Below are 14,293 nucleotides of genomic sequence, written 5' to 3'. Positions count from 1 at the left end.
GGTAAGATCGCCTTTTCTGGTGATTCCGTAGTGCATCTCGTCAAATATTCCGTCAATTAATTTTTCACTCATTCGTATTTCGCACAAAATTATTCACACAGAATCATTTTTTAATGGCGAGAAACATCACTTATCACTATTTTGCACATGGTCTCACCACGACATGCAACTTGAAAAATCGTCACTTGTTACCTAAAAAGAGCATAATAATCGTCACTACGACCTTCTCATTCCCTAAAATCGCCGTTGTTGTTGGTCTGTTCGTATTATGATGATTACTTTTATACCCTCCTTTCTCTGTCCACTTTATTCTCCATATTGGCAAATCAAAGCCAATACGTTGACATCTCATCTTCATCTTCTTCTTTGTCGTCGTCGTCTTCTTCTCAACACTAAACATGCTCGGACCTCATTGTAATCTGCTTCCGTTACTTACCTTCATAGTCTGGTCATGTTGCAGTCTCGACGGCGTCGCTTCAGAACCACAAATTCATCTTCTTAGTGCCCGGTGCAACCCACCTGACTTCTTTCTTGTTTCCAACTCGTCTATCCTCACGGAAAACCTAAACGCAACGTTTCGGGACATCAGAGGCCAAATCATGGATCAGAAGAAGCACTTCGCCACGGCACAGAAAGGCAATGGCGAAAATTTCCCAGTTTACACACTTTTTCAATGCAGAAACTACCTTTCCACCGCTGACTGTGCCGCCTGCTTCGACGTCGCTGCCGTCCAGATCCGCACCTGTTCTGCCGCCACGTCACCCTCTCCGGGTGCCTATGTCGTCTACGACGGCTGCTTCATCAGGTAACTTACTTTTCTTCATTTCTTTCTCTCTTTTGTTGTTTTACTCAGGTGAGTTGACTTCTCTTTACTTTTCTTCATCAGATATTTACTGCCACTTTATTATCATATTAGCTTGCGTTGCTTGCTGATTCGGCAATACAGCATACACGTTAATCCATGAGCTATCTAAACATTAAAACCCCAGAAGAGCATAGTGGAAAACAAAAATAAAATGCACATTTTTCTATCTTGAGTATTTTAAATAGGATAAATTGACCCATTGGGCAAAAAAAATCTTATACCCAAAAAATATAGATCAGAGTTTTGAAAATGCGAGAGCATGACAGGTACACATTAATATATAAGGAGTTTATATTGATATACAAAGAGTTTATTATTTAAAAATTGAAAATTTACAAGAGTTTATTATTTATAGACAACGATATATCATTAATAAATATAATAAACTAGCCATAATATAAAAGATACTAAATATTGGCCTATTTGTTTGATTTGGTCTCATAATATAGCTATATCTACAAAAGCCCCTTTAAAATATATGCAAATATGCTAAAATGACAAACTTCTAAAGTTTAACAATGCTGAAATCCATTACCGTATTACAGATATCAAGATTCAAAAATTCTCAAGAAGGGGTGTGTGTGTGTGTGTGTGTGTGTGTATTTTTATATATCAGCTGAGAAAATTCAACTCTGACATGTATAAACAGAATAACTTGCAGTAAATGGGCTTGAATGAGGTTTTATTCCCTCGATACATTTATGGATATATAGCCTGTCTATCATAAAATTAATATTCATAATACACAAAAATTAGCTATTTTCGTAATGCTGATTTCCAAAGTTAAGTTTTGATATCAATCAAATATACCATGCTGATTAATCTATTAATTAGTTGATTTTTATTATTTATAAAAAAAATTGATTGGAAAACACAATTATTGGTCCCTATAGTTTTAACAAATTTTGGTACAAGTTTCTGTACTTTTTCCAATTGTCACAAGTCCATCTAGTTTTTCCTGTCTGCAATCTTATTAGTCTCTCTATTTTTAAGTATGTCTAGAGGGATGATGATGTGGCACAAAAGATGTTAAATATATAGATCTATCACTAACGTTGTTAATGAGAATGCTGAAGTGTTAAAACCCCAAAGACACTAAAGATTATGACCAACAAAATAAAAAAAAGAAAAAAAAACAAAGCTTGGTTAGATGAACGAAATCAACTACTACAGCATGCAACCTCATCAAGATTTTAACACTTCAGCATCTTCATTAACACTGTTAATAGCATATCAACATATTTAATACCGTTAGCGTCACATCATTGTCCCTTTGGACATATTTAAAAGTAGAGAAACCAAGGTTGCGGGTAGAAAAATTAAAAGGACTTGAAACAATGAAAAAAAAGTACAAGATATATACTAAAATATGTTAAAACTATAAGGATCAATAGTTGTGTCTCCCAAAATTAATCAATTAAATTCTGAACATATCCAAGCAATCCAAAGGTAAGAAATTCATCCCTTGGTTAACTTGATTTATTCACAATAGAATCCATATTTTGAACTTGGAAAAATGACTTAGGATATTTTATGTTGCGTTAAGGTACAATTATAACACTTTCTTTAACGAGGCAACGCAAACTTTCGACGGTGTATCATGTGGGAATGAAACTACAGGAGGGGCCTCATCAGCATTCACCGAAGCAATACAACGACTGCTAACCAATCTCCAAATAGCAACACCTACAATCCCTAGTTTCTTCGCAGCCACGAAGATGAACGTTTCAAATAATGGTGCAACTGTTTATGCCTTCGCTCAATGTGTTGAGACTATCACAACGAAGGGGTGCCTAGATTGCTTGAAGGCTGGGTACAGTAATCTGCAGATTTGTCTTCCCTTTTCAGATGGTCGAGCTTTCGATGCAGGCTGTTTCATGAGATATTCCACTACTTCACTTTTTCATGATAACCAGACAATTGACATCACACCCTTGGTTAAAAAAGGTACATTTCATTCAAACATTTAAATATATAGGCCCGTTTTTCTTAGATAAATTTACCTTGATGATCCCTCGGATAACTGTAACATCACGTTTTATCTTCCTCATGAGTAATTTTATTATTTTAAATCACATGCTATGTACTCCCTTCAGTCCCTATTATAAGAAATCTCTAACTACCTCATTGGATTCAAGAAGAGGTGGTTAAGTCAATAATTTTATATAAAAATGAATAAAATTTTAATTTTATCCCTATTTAAATGAAAATTATCGCAAATTTGCATTACTTTCTTTAGCTAATGAGTTTGGATAGGGGTAATACTGAAAAAATATAATTAATACCCATCAAAAGTCTCATATTAAAGAACAAAGAATCCTTCTAGATGATGCCTTATAACAATGCCACAGCTTCAAAGTAAGTGACTGATTTAAAAATGAATTATTTGAAATTTCCTGTCTTGCAGGTTCAAGCAACAAATTAGGGAAAACTATTGGTGGAATTGTTGGTGTAGTTCTTGCTTTGATCCTCCTTGCATTGTTTGCCTGGATTAGACAACCAAAAGGAAATAAGACGGTTCCTAGAGGAAGCAACATGAAAAGTAAGAAAAATACTATACATCACTTCGTAATAATTTAATATGAGATGCTTTGGTTTTCACATAAATGAGAGGATGGATCCTTGACTAGTTTTTATCATTTTTTAAGAGACTTTGACTTGCGTTTTCCATAACAGGCGACTTAACTGAAGTAAGCAAGTTGAAAGGCCCAGTCACTTACAGTTATAACGATTTGATGCTGGCAACAAAAAATTTTAGTGAAGAAAATAAACTAGGAGAAGGAGGATTTGGGGTTGTATACAAGGTAACTTTGACTTGATTTTCAATATTATAATCTAGAACGTGTTCTCAAGCAAGGATGTTTTTAAATGAGAATAATTTGTATAGTGTTGCCAAAATTAGATTTGCAAAAGAACAAAAGCAGAACTTCTAATAATATCAAGGTTTTTCTTATCATCATGAATAGGGCACTTTGAAGAATGGGAAAGTTATTGCAGTCAAGAAATTGACTTTACACCACTTCAATAGAGTGGAGGAAGATTTTGAAAGTGAAGTGACCCTTATAAGTAATGTTCATCATCGAAATCTTGTTCGGCTTTTGGGATGTTGTAGTAGAGGCCACAACAGAATCCTTGTCTATGAATACATGAAAAATAGCAGTCTTGACAAATTCTTATTCGGTATCTTCTATCATCCAGTAGAATTTTTAAATGAATTTTATAACCATTATCTATTATGCTTCTCAATAATTTCATGACATGTGCACATATTTTCAACTTAACAATGTATCATTGACTTCTCGAACAAAGCTTTCTCATATTCACAATTTCATTAGAGAATTAAGCAAGCATATATATCAATTCCTTAGTGTAACAATTTGGAAATAATTTTGTTTTAAAGAATTTGTTCCCCCCCCCTTATCTTTCAAAGTCTGTAAACTTGGGACACAGGTAACAAGAAAGGTTCTCTCAATTGGAAGCAGCGATATGATATAACTTTAGGAATAGCAAGAGGTTTGACTTATCTACATGAGGAATTTCATGTTCGTATTATACATAGAGATATAAAGACTAACAACATCCTCTTAGATGATGATCTACAACCTAAGATTGCTGATTTTGGACTAGCAAGACTTTTACCTGGAGATAAAACTCATGTAAGCACAAAACTCGCAGGAACATTGTAAGTAGAAATAACTATATCTGTTTAGCTTTTTTTAACTCCTATTGTACATGAATTTTGCATGGCAATGATAGAATGTGTGTGTGAGTCAATAGAACACTCTTCTTACACCTTTTCCTTGATACTTCAATGAACTCATGATTTTCAAACATGTCGCAATTATTTACATTGCATATGTTTATTTCAGATTTTGTTGGATCATATGATACACGTCTTCGCTTGAGCTCTTATTCTAATTATTTACATAACATTATTATATAGAGGATATACAGCACCAGAGTATGCAATCCATGGCCAGTTGTCGGAGAAAGCTGATATCTACAGCTATGGTGTTGTAGTTCTAGAAATAATCAGTGGTCAAAAATGCAGAGAATTAAATGTTGATGGTGATGATGAAGGGGCATTCCTTCTTCAAAGAGTAAGATGTTTACCTTGACTACTTAAAAGGAAATTTTTCATTTTTGTGATAATTTATTTGGGGATCTTTTCTAACAACATATCTTTTTTTTTTTTTTCCTTTTTGCGAATAACTTTTCCTTTGCTTTTTCTGACAATTTTATTTCACTTAACTTTTGTTCAATTTGATAGGCTTGGAGGCTATATGAGAAAGAGAGGCATTTAGAGTTGGTGGACAAGACCTTAGACCCTAATGGTTATGATGCCGAAGAAGTAAAGAAAACCATAGAGATTGGTTTGCTTTGCACCCAAGCATCTGCTGATATAAGGCCGATGATGTCTGAAGTAGTTGCTCTGCTTCAAAACAAGGATTTATTAGAGAACATAAGGCCCACTATGCCTATCTTGATTGAAACTAATTAGAGATATCTGTGGGAGACTTCTATACTTGCAAAATGCTCCTGCTTTCACCCCTTCACTATCTGAAAGATAATGTTTTCCAGAAACATGCAGTTAAGGGTGATTTTGGAGTTTGGATCATAAAAATGAAAATAAAAAGTAGTAATAGGAAAAATAAGGAGTAAAACAGAAAATGGTTGTCCTTCGTTTCATTCTTGACTATTTGCCTGTGTAAAGTATACATCAATCTTGGAAATTATTTGCTGATTGATTATTACAGTGTACAATTGGGTAAATAACATTAATCTCTCTTAAAATTTGGTTGAATTGCATATAATGTTCTTTTGATTTTAAACAAGGCATCAATAATCCAATTTTATTGTTTAATTATTGCAGTAATGTTTTCTTCATAATGCGACTTTTCAAATGATATCACTAGTCACATTAAGTAATAACAGTCGCATATTGGAGTTTAACATCATTTCTGACTCAGCATTTTATACCTCATCTATTTTTGTTTGCATCCAAATTGTGAATTTGGAGACCCTGCCCCAACTCAACTTAATTGATTTTAAAATAATTATATAAAAAAAATATTTATGAAGTCTTAGCTATTAAGTCAAGACCATCACTCATGATGAGTGAACATAATGGAGGAAGTGCTTCCTAAATTCAAGAAAAGTGGCAATCATGGGGCTTAGGCATCAAGCCAAAATCATCTATAAATAGAGGAGCTCTCTCTCAACAAGGGGCATCATCATCAGCATCAACAAACTATCAATCTCAGACTCTGTATCTGTTACTTTATTTTTCTTTTTATCATGTAACTTTAGCTTTATTTTTCATTGTACGGCCGGCATAGCCTGCCACCTTTTTTTTTTTAATTAATGCATCTCTGCTTTTCTGCATCTACATTAGTGTTCTTCACTTCGCATTCTCACATCCAGGTGAACTGTCGTAAGGGAGCCCGGGTTCCCCACGTTTGATTAGAAGTCAGATTCTTCTATTCTCTTGAGACCCCACATCTCTGACACACCTCGCAACACCACACCTTAATTGTTTGTTTTTTACGAACAATTTATTATTTTAGATCAAAAGTAGGATACAATGATTCCTCTGAACTAATTAGCATTAGGCAAAAAACAAATATATGTGCAGGAGCAGACCCACGGCCCCCCTCCCCTCTCTCAAAATAAATAAATAAATCCTTAATATATGGTGATATACCCCATGACATTAATATGAGAAGTTTTTTTACAAAAGAATAAGAATTTTTAATCACCCATGCCAATATACTATTTTTTTTTCCAGCAGCTCCCTTTACATTTTAGGAAAGACTTAGATACCTAACCTTGTATATTTAATATATTTTTATCTAATCAAATCACAACAAGTAAATTTTAATGTATTAAGAATGTTAATAAGAAGAGTTTGTTATGGAATAAATAATCTATAAACATTTATATGTTTTGATTTAATTGAAAACAAATACCTTTAAGTATATAAGGTCAAGAATATAAGTTTTTCCTTTACATTTTTCACACATAAAATTTAATATTAGGCTATTAGTATATCATTTGATATTTTATTTATTCACTATCAACATACTCCCTCTCATTTCTATTATACGACACTTCTAACTACCTCATCACTATAAAAAAGAAGTTGGTAAGTCATTAATTTTGTCTTAAATTATAGTAAACTTTTAACTTTACCCCTATTTAAATAAAAAAATTAAAGTTCACATTATATTTTTCTCCCATAATTAATGAATTTAAATAGGGACAATATTGAAAAAACATAATTAATATCCTATCAAATGTCTTATATTAAGAACAAAAAAAATTCTTTTAAAAAGTACCCTATAATAAAGATAGGAGGGAGTGCTAAATAAAATAATATTGTTATTTCATTAAAAAAATTCTATTATTAATTAATAAATGCACATATATATATATATATATATGGGATCTAAATTCTTTGAAGCTGAATTCTATGAATTTCAATAAAGTTTTCTCTCTCTCTCTCTCTTTTTGTTAAGGTGCAGTTTTATCCCTAAACTATTCTTAAAAGAGTATTACTGTCCTTGCCATTTAAAAATCATAAACGTCTGTTAAATAAAGAGAGTTAATGAAAAGTGAGTTCTACTATAGCTATAGCTAATGAATGTTTATAATTTTTAAACAGCGGGGGCAACATTAATTGCTCTGATTTAACTAGTTTAAAGGCGACATTACTATGATGAATAGTTTAGAAGTAATATTACTCCTCTGAAAATAGTTCAGAGGTAAAATTGTAACTTAACCCTTTTTTTTAGTATTTTTCTCATTTTATTATTTTTATAAAATATAAAATTTTTTATTTCTGAAAATGGAAAACTTGACAGAAATTTACAAATCTCAGCTTTAAATGATTTCAATCCATATATCTCTGCGCGTATCTTTTTTTTTTTTTTTAATTCGGCCACCACATTCCAAGCTGGTTCCGCCCCTAACATGTGGTTCCAGAAACACGCTACTTCTCTTGTATGTTTTGAAATAACCATCTACATATAAATCCTCAAGTTAGGTTATAACTTTATTTTCTTATAATCCACAGCTTCTTTCATATATTTGTCTCTAGGGCAATCTCGCAAAATGTGTATCCTTGTTTCATCCTTCTCATACAGTAAAAAAAAAAAGACCTCCTTTACTTTTTTTCTCATCCCTTGGAATAAGGATTCACATATAGAATCAAATGTCCAGATTTAAACCAAGGTTTTTTGGTCATTTTTTTATATTTCTTCCTTATTCACCAAGGATTCGCGTGCAAATGTAAAATTTTTCAAACATATATTCTGCACTAGAACGTAACAGTCGTCAATATGCTCTATTTTACAATACAAGTGACCAGCCAGAATGGGTAATAAAATGTGGAGGAAAAAGTTGACATTCGCTTTTCAAAAAAAAAAAAAAAAAACTCACAAAGTTCATTTCACACCAGCCCAAAGTGACCTACCTTTCACATGCACTTCCAATCTATACCTATAGAATCGATGTTTCACTGCACACAGATCATGAATTATGAAATGAAGATGAACCCTCATACTCTGTAATTTTCTTAGTCATTATTAAAATTATTTCTTCAGTTCAAACGTCAAGTGACCCTTAATCACGTTCCTGCAAAATGAGATCATCACCTTCCAGACAGAGCAATGGTGGAGGCAGTAGCATTTGATGAAGATGAATTATTAGAGGTTGAAGACTCTCTTCTGGGATTAAAATTGGGGTCAACATAGACAGGCATAGTGGGTCTCCTGTTCTCCATTAAGCCCTTTCCTTTGAGCATAATAACAATTTCAGACATTGTTGGCCTCGTTGCAGGAGATGCTTGAGTGCAAAGCAAAGCAATCTCTATGATTTTCTTTAGTTCCTCTGCATCATACTCATTAGGGTCTAAGGTTTCGTCCACAAAATCTAAGTGCGTGCCTTTATCATAGAGTTTCCAAGCCTGCCAGGAATCAAGATGATGTAAAATAAAGAGAATTAAATTAAGAAGAAAAGATAATTTCGGGTAATTATTTAGATTATTACTATCAAGTGCTTTACCAAAATTATAATATAGATGAATGACTTTTGAAGAAAGTGTCAGTTATGTAACGTTGAACTGTAAAAGATGTTCATTTCATTTGTCACGTTATATTGGAGATCATGTAGGCACTTTGTTTTATTAATTGAGAATTTTCTTACTCTTTGAAGGAGGAATTCGCCTTCATCATTAGCCTTTGCTTCACCACTCTTTTGTCCACTTATGATTTCTAGGACTACAACGCCATAACTATAGGTATCGGCCTTTTCTGATAGTTGTCCATGCATTGCATACTCAGGCGCTGTATATCCCCTAACAAAAGCATAGTATATATATGACATAATGAATCAAATCAATCACAAAAGATCACATCACACAAAATTTGAAATATTCATGTGCTGTTAAAGGGTTGTATCGTTTATAAATGATAAAATTAATGTGCAGAAACACATGGATACAACAACATATATAACATTGTTCATTTAATCAATAAAATGATTTTATTTTACAGTCCCTTATGTTCACATGATATAAACAAAAGATGAATAATTCCATGTGCTTTTACTTACATTGTTCCCGCGAATTTTGTGTTGAGATGAGATAGATCATGTGGAAGGAGCCTTGCCAATCCAAAGTCAGCAATTTTAGGTTGCAAATCATCATCCAAAAGAATATTACTAGTCTTTATATCTCTATGTATGATACACACATGAAATTCCTCATGCAAATAGGCCAAACCCTTTGCTGTGCCTAAAATTATATTGTAACGTTGCTTCCAGTTGAGGGAGCTTTATTTTTACCTGTTTTTAACAATTTAGAAATTATCAAAAGAGGAATAGAAGATCTTAAAAGATGATTCTCAAAAAGATACAAGAAATTCATGCTAAGTATTTGATTTTAGTATCTTCTATATAGAACGATTGAATTGTATATAATGCTGTTGTGAAGAAGTCAACATGTTTATTCGTAGGAAAACATGTTTGTATATCATCATCAAACTTTTAAAAAACAAGGCCAGAAAAAAAATTAAAAATATTATTTAAATTTTGCCTACCAAACAAGAAGGTGCCAACATTGTTGTTCTTCATGTACTCATAAACAAGAAGTCTCTCTTGGCCTTTACTGCAACATCCAAGAAGCCGGACAAGATTCCGATGATGAACATTACTTATAAGCTTCACTTCACTTTCAAAATCTTTCTCCATCTGTTTGGATTGCCCTAAAGCCAATTTCTTGACAGCAACCACTTTCCCATTTTTGAGAGTGCCCTATCCAACAAGGATAGGTTATTCTTATAGTATATAGATCGTGCTTATTGAAATAATTACAATTCATAAAAAAGTAAGTAAATAGAAGTCATTCATAAAAGTAACTATTATATAGCATATATTGAAATTTTTTGAACCTTGTTTAACGAATGTTAAGAAACGTACGTAGACTGAATCAATGAAAAGCACCTGTATGCAACTTGTGTTGTCCTCTCCTATATCTTAAATCAGGCCCATTATTTGATCTGATGGCTATGCAATACATCTCATATGTTAATAAAAATGGTTCCATTAGTGTGACAAAAATTTTTGGTTCCATTAGATCAAGCTCATCTCTAATATGGAATCAAGTCAACTAATCAACCAGATTTCGAACAGCAGATGACAACACGATTTTTCGTAGTAGAATATTCAATACAAGCAACACGTTTAGAATCAATAATATCTTTAAAAAGGGGTATCGATTATAATATTGAAGACAAATATTTACAAGTTTACCTTGTATACATCACCAAAGCCTCCTTCTCCTAGTTTATTTTCTTTGCTGAAATTTTTTGTGGCCTTCTTAAGATCATTATACCTATAATTAATTGGGCCCTTCAACTCAGTTGCTCCTAAGATATCACCTGTAGGGAAAACCAAAGCATGGATGTGGCGTATAATTAAATCATCAATTTCAAATTGAATAATAAAGTCTTTAATTTCCTAGTTATCTTACCTCTATGAATCTTCTTGGATGACGTTGATCGTCTGTGCAAAGCAAATAATGCAAGAAGAATCAAAATAAACGATCCTCCTCCAACCACTCCCCCAATAATGGCCTTCCTCTTGCTTGAACCTCCTACAAGTCAAAATCGATAAAAAAAAAAAAAAAGTGAAAGAACCATTATGAGCATATAGTACAACATTTCTCTCGTGAGGTTCCCTGATGTAACACTCATAACAGAACAAAACCCGACACACATAATCTGAGTTTTTAAGATACCTTGCTTCAAGAAGGGCCTAATATTAATGGTTTGATTGTCAGCAAAGAAGGCTCTAGTGGAGTATCTCATGAAACAACCAGCATCATAGGTTTTAGCATTAGAGTTGGGAAGACAGATCTGAAAATTTCTTAAGGCAATGTTGAGGCAATCCTGGCAGCCAATTTGTGTAAGAGTCTCAATACATTGAGCAATGGCATAAATGCTTGAACCATTACTGTTAGGAACAGACGTTTCAGTGGCTGCATAGTAACCAGTGATTCTTGGTGTTGCTATGTCCAGATCCGTTAACACTTGTTGCACAGTTGAAGCAAGTTCAGTGGCGTTTGTGATCGTCCCATTTCCACAGATTATGTTGTTTCCAGCGTCTGTGTTCTGATCGAAGAATCCACTGCTCTCATACCTTGATGCAACGCCAAAAGAGAAAAAGAAACGATAAATGATATCTATCATATCCTTGTTATTATCATTTAATAAAAACTGTTACTTTTTATTGTTTCGTATTCTATTCTGACTTCCATTCCGCTAGTTACATCCAAGTCTCCTGTATAATTTTTTATTGCTTCTTTAATTTTATGTGTTTGTACATTTGTGTTAGGATTAATGTGAGGTTTGATCCGTTCTCCTGGTGATGTCGATCAGAGTTTGATTAAAGGATCTTTAAAAATTTGAAGAAAATATAAGAGGTTCATTCAAGTGAGTATATATAGTAATTATAATATGGACACGCCGCGCAAAATATCTCAATTGATTTTTGATTAAAAAATTACGTGTATCAACAGATTTTTGGGTATTTATAATAAATTATTTTTCCTTCCTCTTCCTCTAAAGGACAGCTTAATTAAAACTTTTAAAAAGGCCTTTCGTCTATTAAAAAATATATATACACATAAATTATTTAAAGTAGAAAACATCGAAACACAATAAAAAATAAATTTAATACCTTTTATCCACGATATATGGAATATTGGAAGACATTTCTTTGCCTTTTATTTCACTGGTATTATTATGGATCAAAATAAATATACTTCACTTATTTTAAAATTTTATCATAATCAAGCAACTATTTTCTTAGACTTGTTATCAATTATTTTCATAATTTTAATTGTTATTTAAATTGAAGAAATATTGTTATTTTTCAATACCTTCTATCTTATCCTTAAAAAATTTTCTAAATTAAAAATGTTTTCATATTTGTCAAATATATTATTATGTAAGAATAATTTATTTCGAACCAACTAAAGTTGGCATGAAGAGTAAGGTTCTCGTTGTTTAAACAAGTAGATAGGAATTCAAATCTCAACTATATATGCAGCAACTTAGTTAAGAAATGTCTATATTATCCTCAATACCTTTGGCAAAATAATCTCTACTATCAATGGAGCCTACTCCTTATGTTTTTAAAAAAGAATAATTTATCTTGTTTTAGAATAAAAAATGATTTATCTTTTTCCTATTTGGTTGTGAGTGTACAGTATGTAATTGGGTGTTAATTAATATAAAATAAAGTAAACTTAAATCAATTCATAATAGTTATTGCAAGTTATGAACAATCTAACTTAGTCTCGTATCTTCTTTTTCGTTTACTTTGTGTAACTTAGTCTCGTATCTTCTTTTTAGTTTACTTTGTGTCTTATGTTTGTTGTTTTCCCCTACCCACCTAAACACTAGTTATGTAGTTAAGTTGGACTTTTATATGTACTCGTTTTATCTTTAATGAAATCTGATATTTATATAAAAAATTAATCTCACTTAATTTTTTAAAAATAATAAAGTAGTTCCATGTGTCTTGTTTTGTAATGAAATACGTATCTGTCCCCAACAAGGGAATTTTAAAAAGTCAAAGTAGGAGTTCTACGCACCTGAGGAAGCAACCTTCGTAGATGATACGAGCACCGGTAACGCCGACAGAGCAGTTGCGTATGTGAACGGCGGCGAAATCGAAGCACTTGAGACAGTCGGAGATGGAGAGGTAGTTTCTGCACTGAAAAAGGCCGTACGCTGGATTGTTACCCTTCACCGCCTGCGCCGTCGCGAAGTGCTTACTTTGGTTGCTGATCTGCGCTCTCAGGTCTCGCAGTGTTAAGTTTAAGTTATCACTGAAGATGGACAAGTCTGTCACGTTGTATTGGCTGCACCCTAGTTTCACAAAGTTGGTCTGTGGGTCCGAAACGACGCCGTCCAGTGTCCCCCATGACCAGATTATGAAACTTAAGAGAAAGAAGATGAAGCAGGGCTTTTGTTGCAGGTATAGCAACATGGTGTTCTTGCAGAAGAGAGAGAAAGAGTGATAGAGAAGGTGAAGAATGAATGATGAAGGGAGACGCTACTTATAAGAGTAGAAAAGCAGGCGGATTGAAAATGACAGCAAACTATATAACCATGTCTGTGTGTGTGTTTCTGTGCGTGTGTATGAAGATATAGGGTTTCATTCTTCATGAATGAAGACGATTAAGATGGACGTTGACTTTTATACCGTTAAAGCCATTATATGCTTAGTATGAAGATGTAGGGTTTCACTTCTAATTGAATTACAGAAATAACCCCATTTCTTTATATTATAATTCATTTCCATCTGTTCCGAAAATGTTTAATCAATATATATATATATAATAAGATTCATAACAAAACATATTATTTTCAAGTTACAAATAGTATAGTTTATTCTTCAGAATTCATCTAAGAATAATAGAACAGGTCTAGGTGGCATTTCAAATTAAGATTTCATTTTGATTGATTATAGTTAGATGACTTTAAAAACACAAATTTTCATTATAACTAGATATTTTCCCCGTGTATTATATAAAATACAAGGAGTAAGCCATACTATTTATAATACATGTTATAATGATATATTAAGTCGATAGGCCATGTTAAACTGAGCTTACTTACTAGAGATTTTTAACTACGACCAAATTTTGAAAATAAAATTTTTAATAGTAATGAGCTGTAAATCACGTTCTTGTTTTATAATATAGCAGTCTTATAAAATCAGGCACCTAATTAAATTAGATCAAATAATGATTTATTATTAAAATGGACAATTATGATTATGTATGACGTCTTGAGAAGACATTGCCCGTAGAACCGATTCAGACACATGAACTTTTAAAATTCCAGATCTTATCTGTAA

At 32.6% G+C, this 14,293-nt stretch overlaps 2 protein-coding genes across 4 annotated transcripts; one reads left to right on the top strand and one right to left on the bottom strand.

The window, feature by feature from the left end:
* Positions 1-305: 305 nt before the first annotated feature.
* LOC129302461 (cysteine-rich receptor-like protein kinase 3) lies at positions 306-5,611 on the top strand. 3 transcript variants are annotated; one of them, XM_054941365.1, is made up of 9 exons: positions 306-805; positions 2,412-2,812; positions 3,273-3,407; positions 3,542-3,669; positions 3,832-4,045; positions 4,316-4,378; positions 4,454-4,547; positions 4,809-4,965; positions 5,136-5,611. In XM_054941365.1, exons 1-9 carry the CDS (start codon positions 399-401, stop codon positions 5,364-5,366), a joined length of 1,830 nt encoding a protein of 609 aa, XP_054797340.1. In that variant the 5' UTR covers positions 306-398; the 3' UTR covers positions 5,367-5,611. The 3 variants fall into 3 exon arrangements, 2 of the variants coding, with proteins under 2 accessions (XP_054797340.1, XP_054797339.1); XR_008591286.1 differs by having other exon boundaries at positions 4,316-4,521; positions 5,136-5,275; XM_054941364.1 differs by having other exon boundaries at positions 4,316-4,547.
* Positions 5,612-8,152: 2,541 nt separating this feature from the next.
* Positions 8,153-13,575, bottom strand: LOC129302465 (cysteine-rich receptor-like protein kinase 2). Its single transcript, XM_054941376.1, has 8 exons — positions 13,023-13,575; positions 11,163-11,563; positions 10,896-11,018; positions 10,676-10,803; positions 9,955-10,177; positions 9,479-9,701; positions 9,071-9,221; positions 8,153-8,831 (listed from the first exon to the last, which is right to left on the bottom strand). The coding sequence occupies exons 1-8, from the start codon at positions 13,418-13,420 to the stop codon at positions 8,517-8,519; spliced, it is 1,962 nt and encodes a 653-aa protein (XP_054797351.1). The 5' UTR covers positions 13,421-13,575; the 3' UTR covers positions 8,153-8,516.
* Between the last annotated feature and the right edge of the window lie 718 nt (positions 13,576-14,293).

The sequence above is a fragment of the Prosopis cineraria genome, unplaced genomic scaffold (genome assembly GCF_029017545.1).
Source record: "Prosopis cineraria cultivar Desert tree isolate PC_DT_omini unplaced genomic scaffold, ASM2901754v1 PC2, whole genome shotgun sequence".
Classification (NCBI taxonomy): Eukaryota; Viridiplantae; Streptophyta; class Magnoliopsida; order Fabales; family Fabaceae; genus Prosopis; species Prosopis cineraria.
Note: the sequence above shows the minus strand (reverse complement) of the source record. Positions and strands in the feature narration are given on the sequence as shown.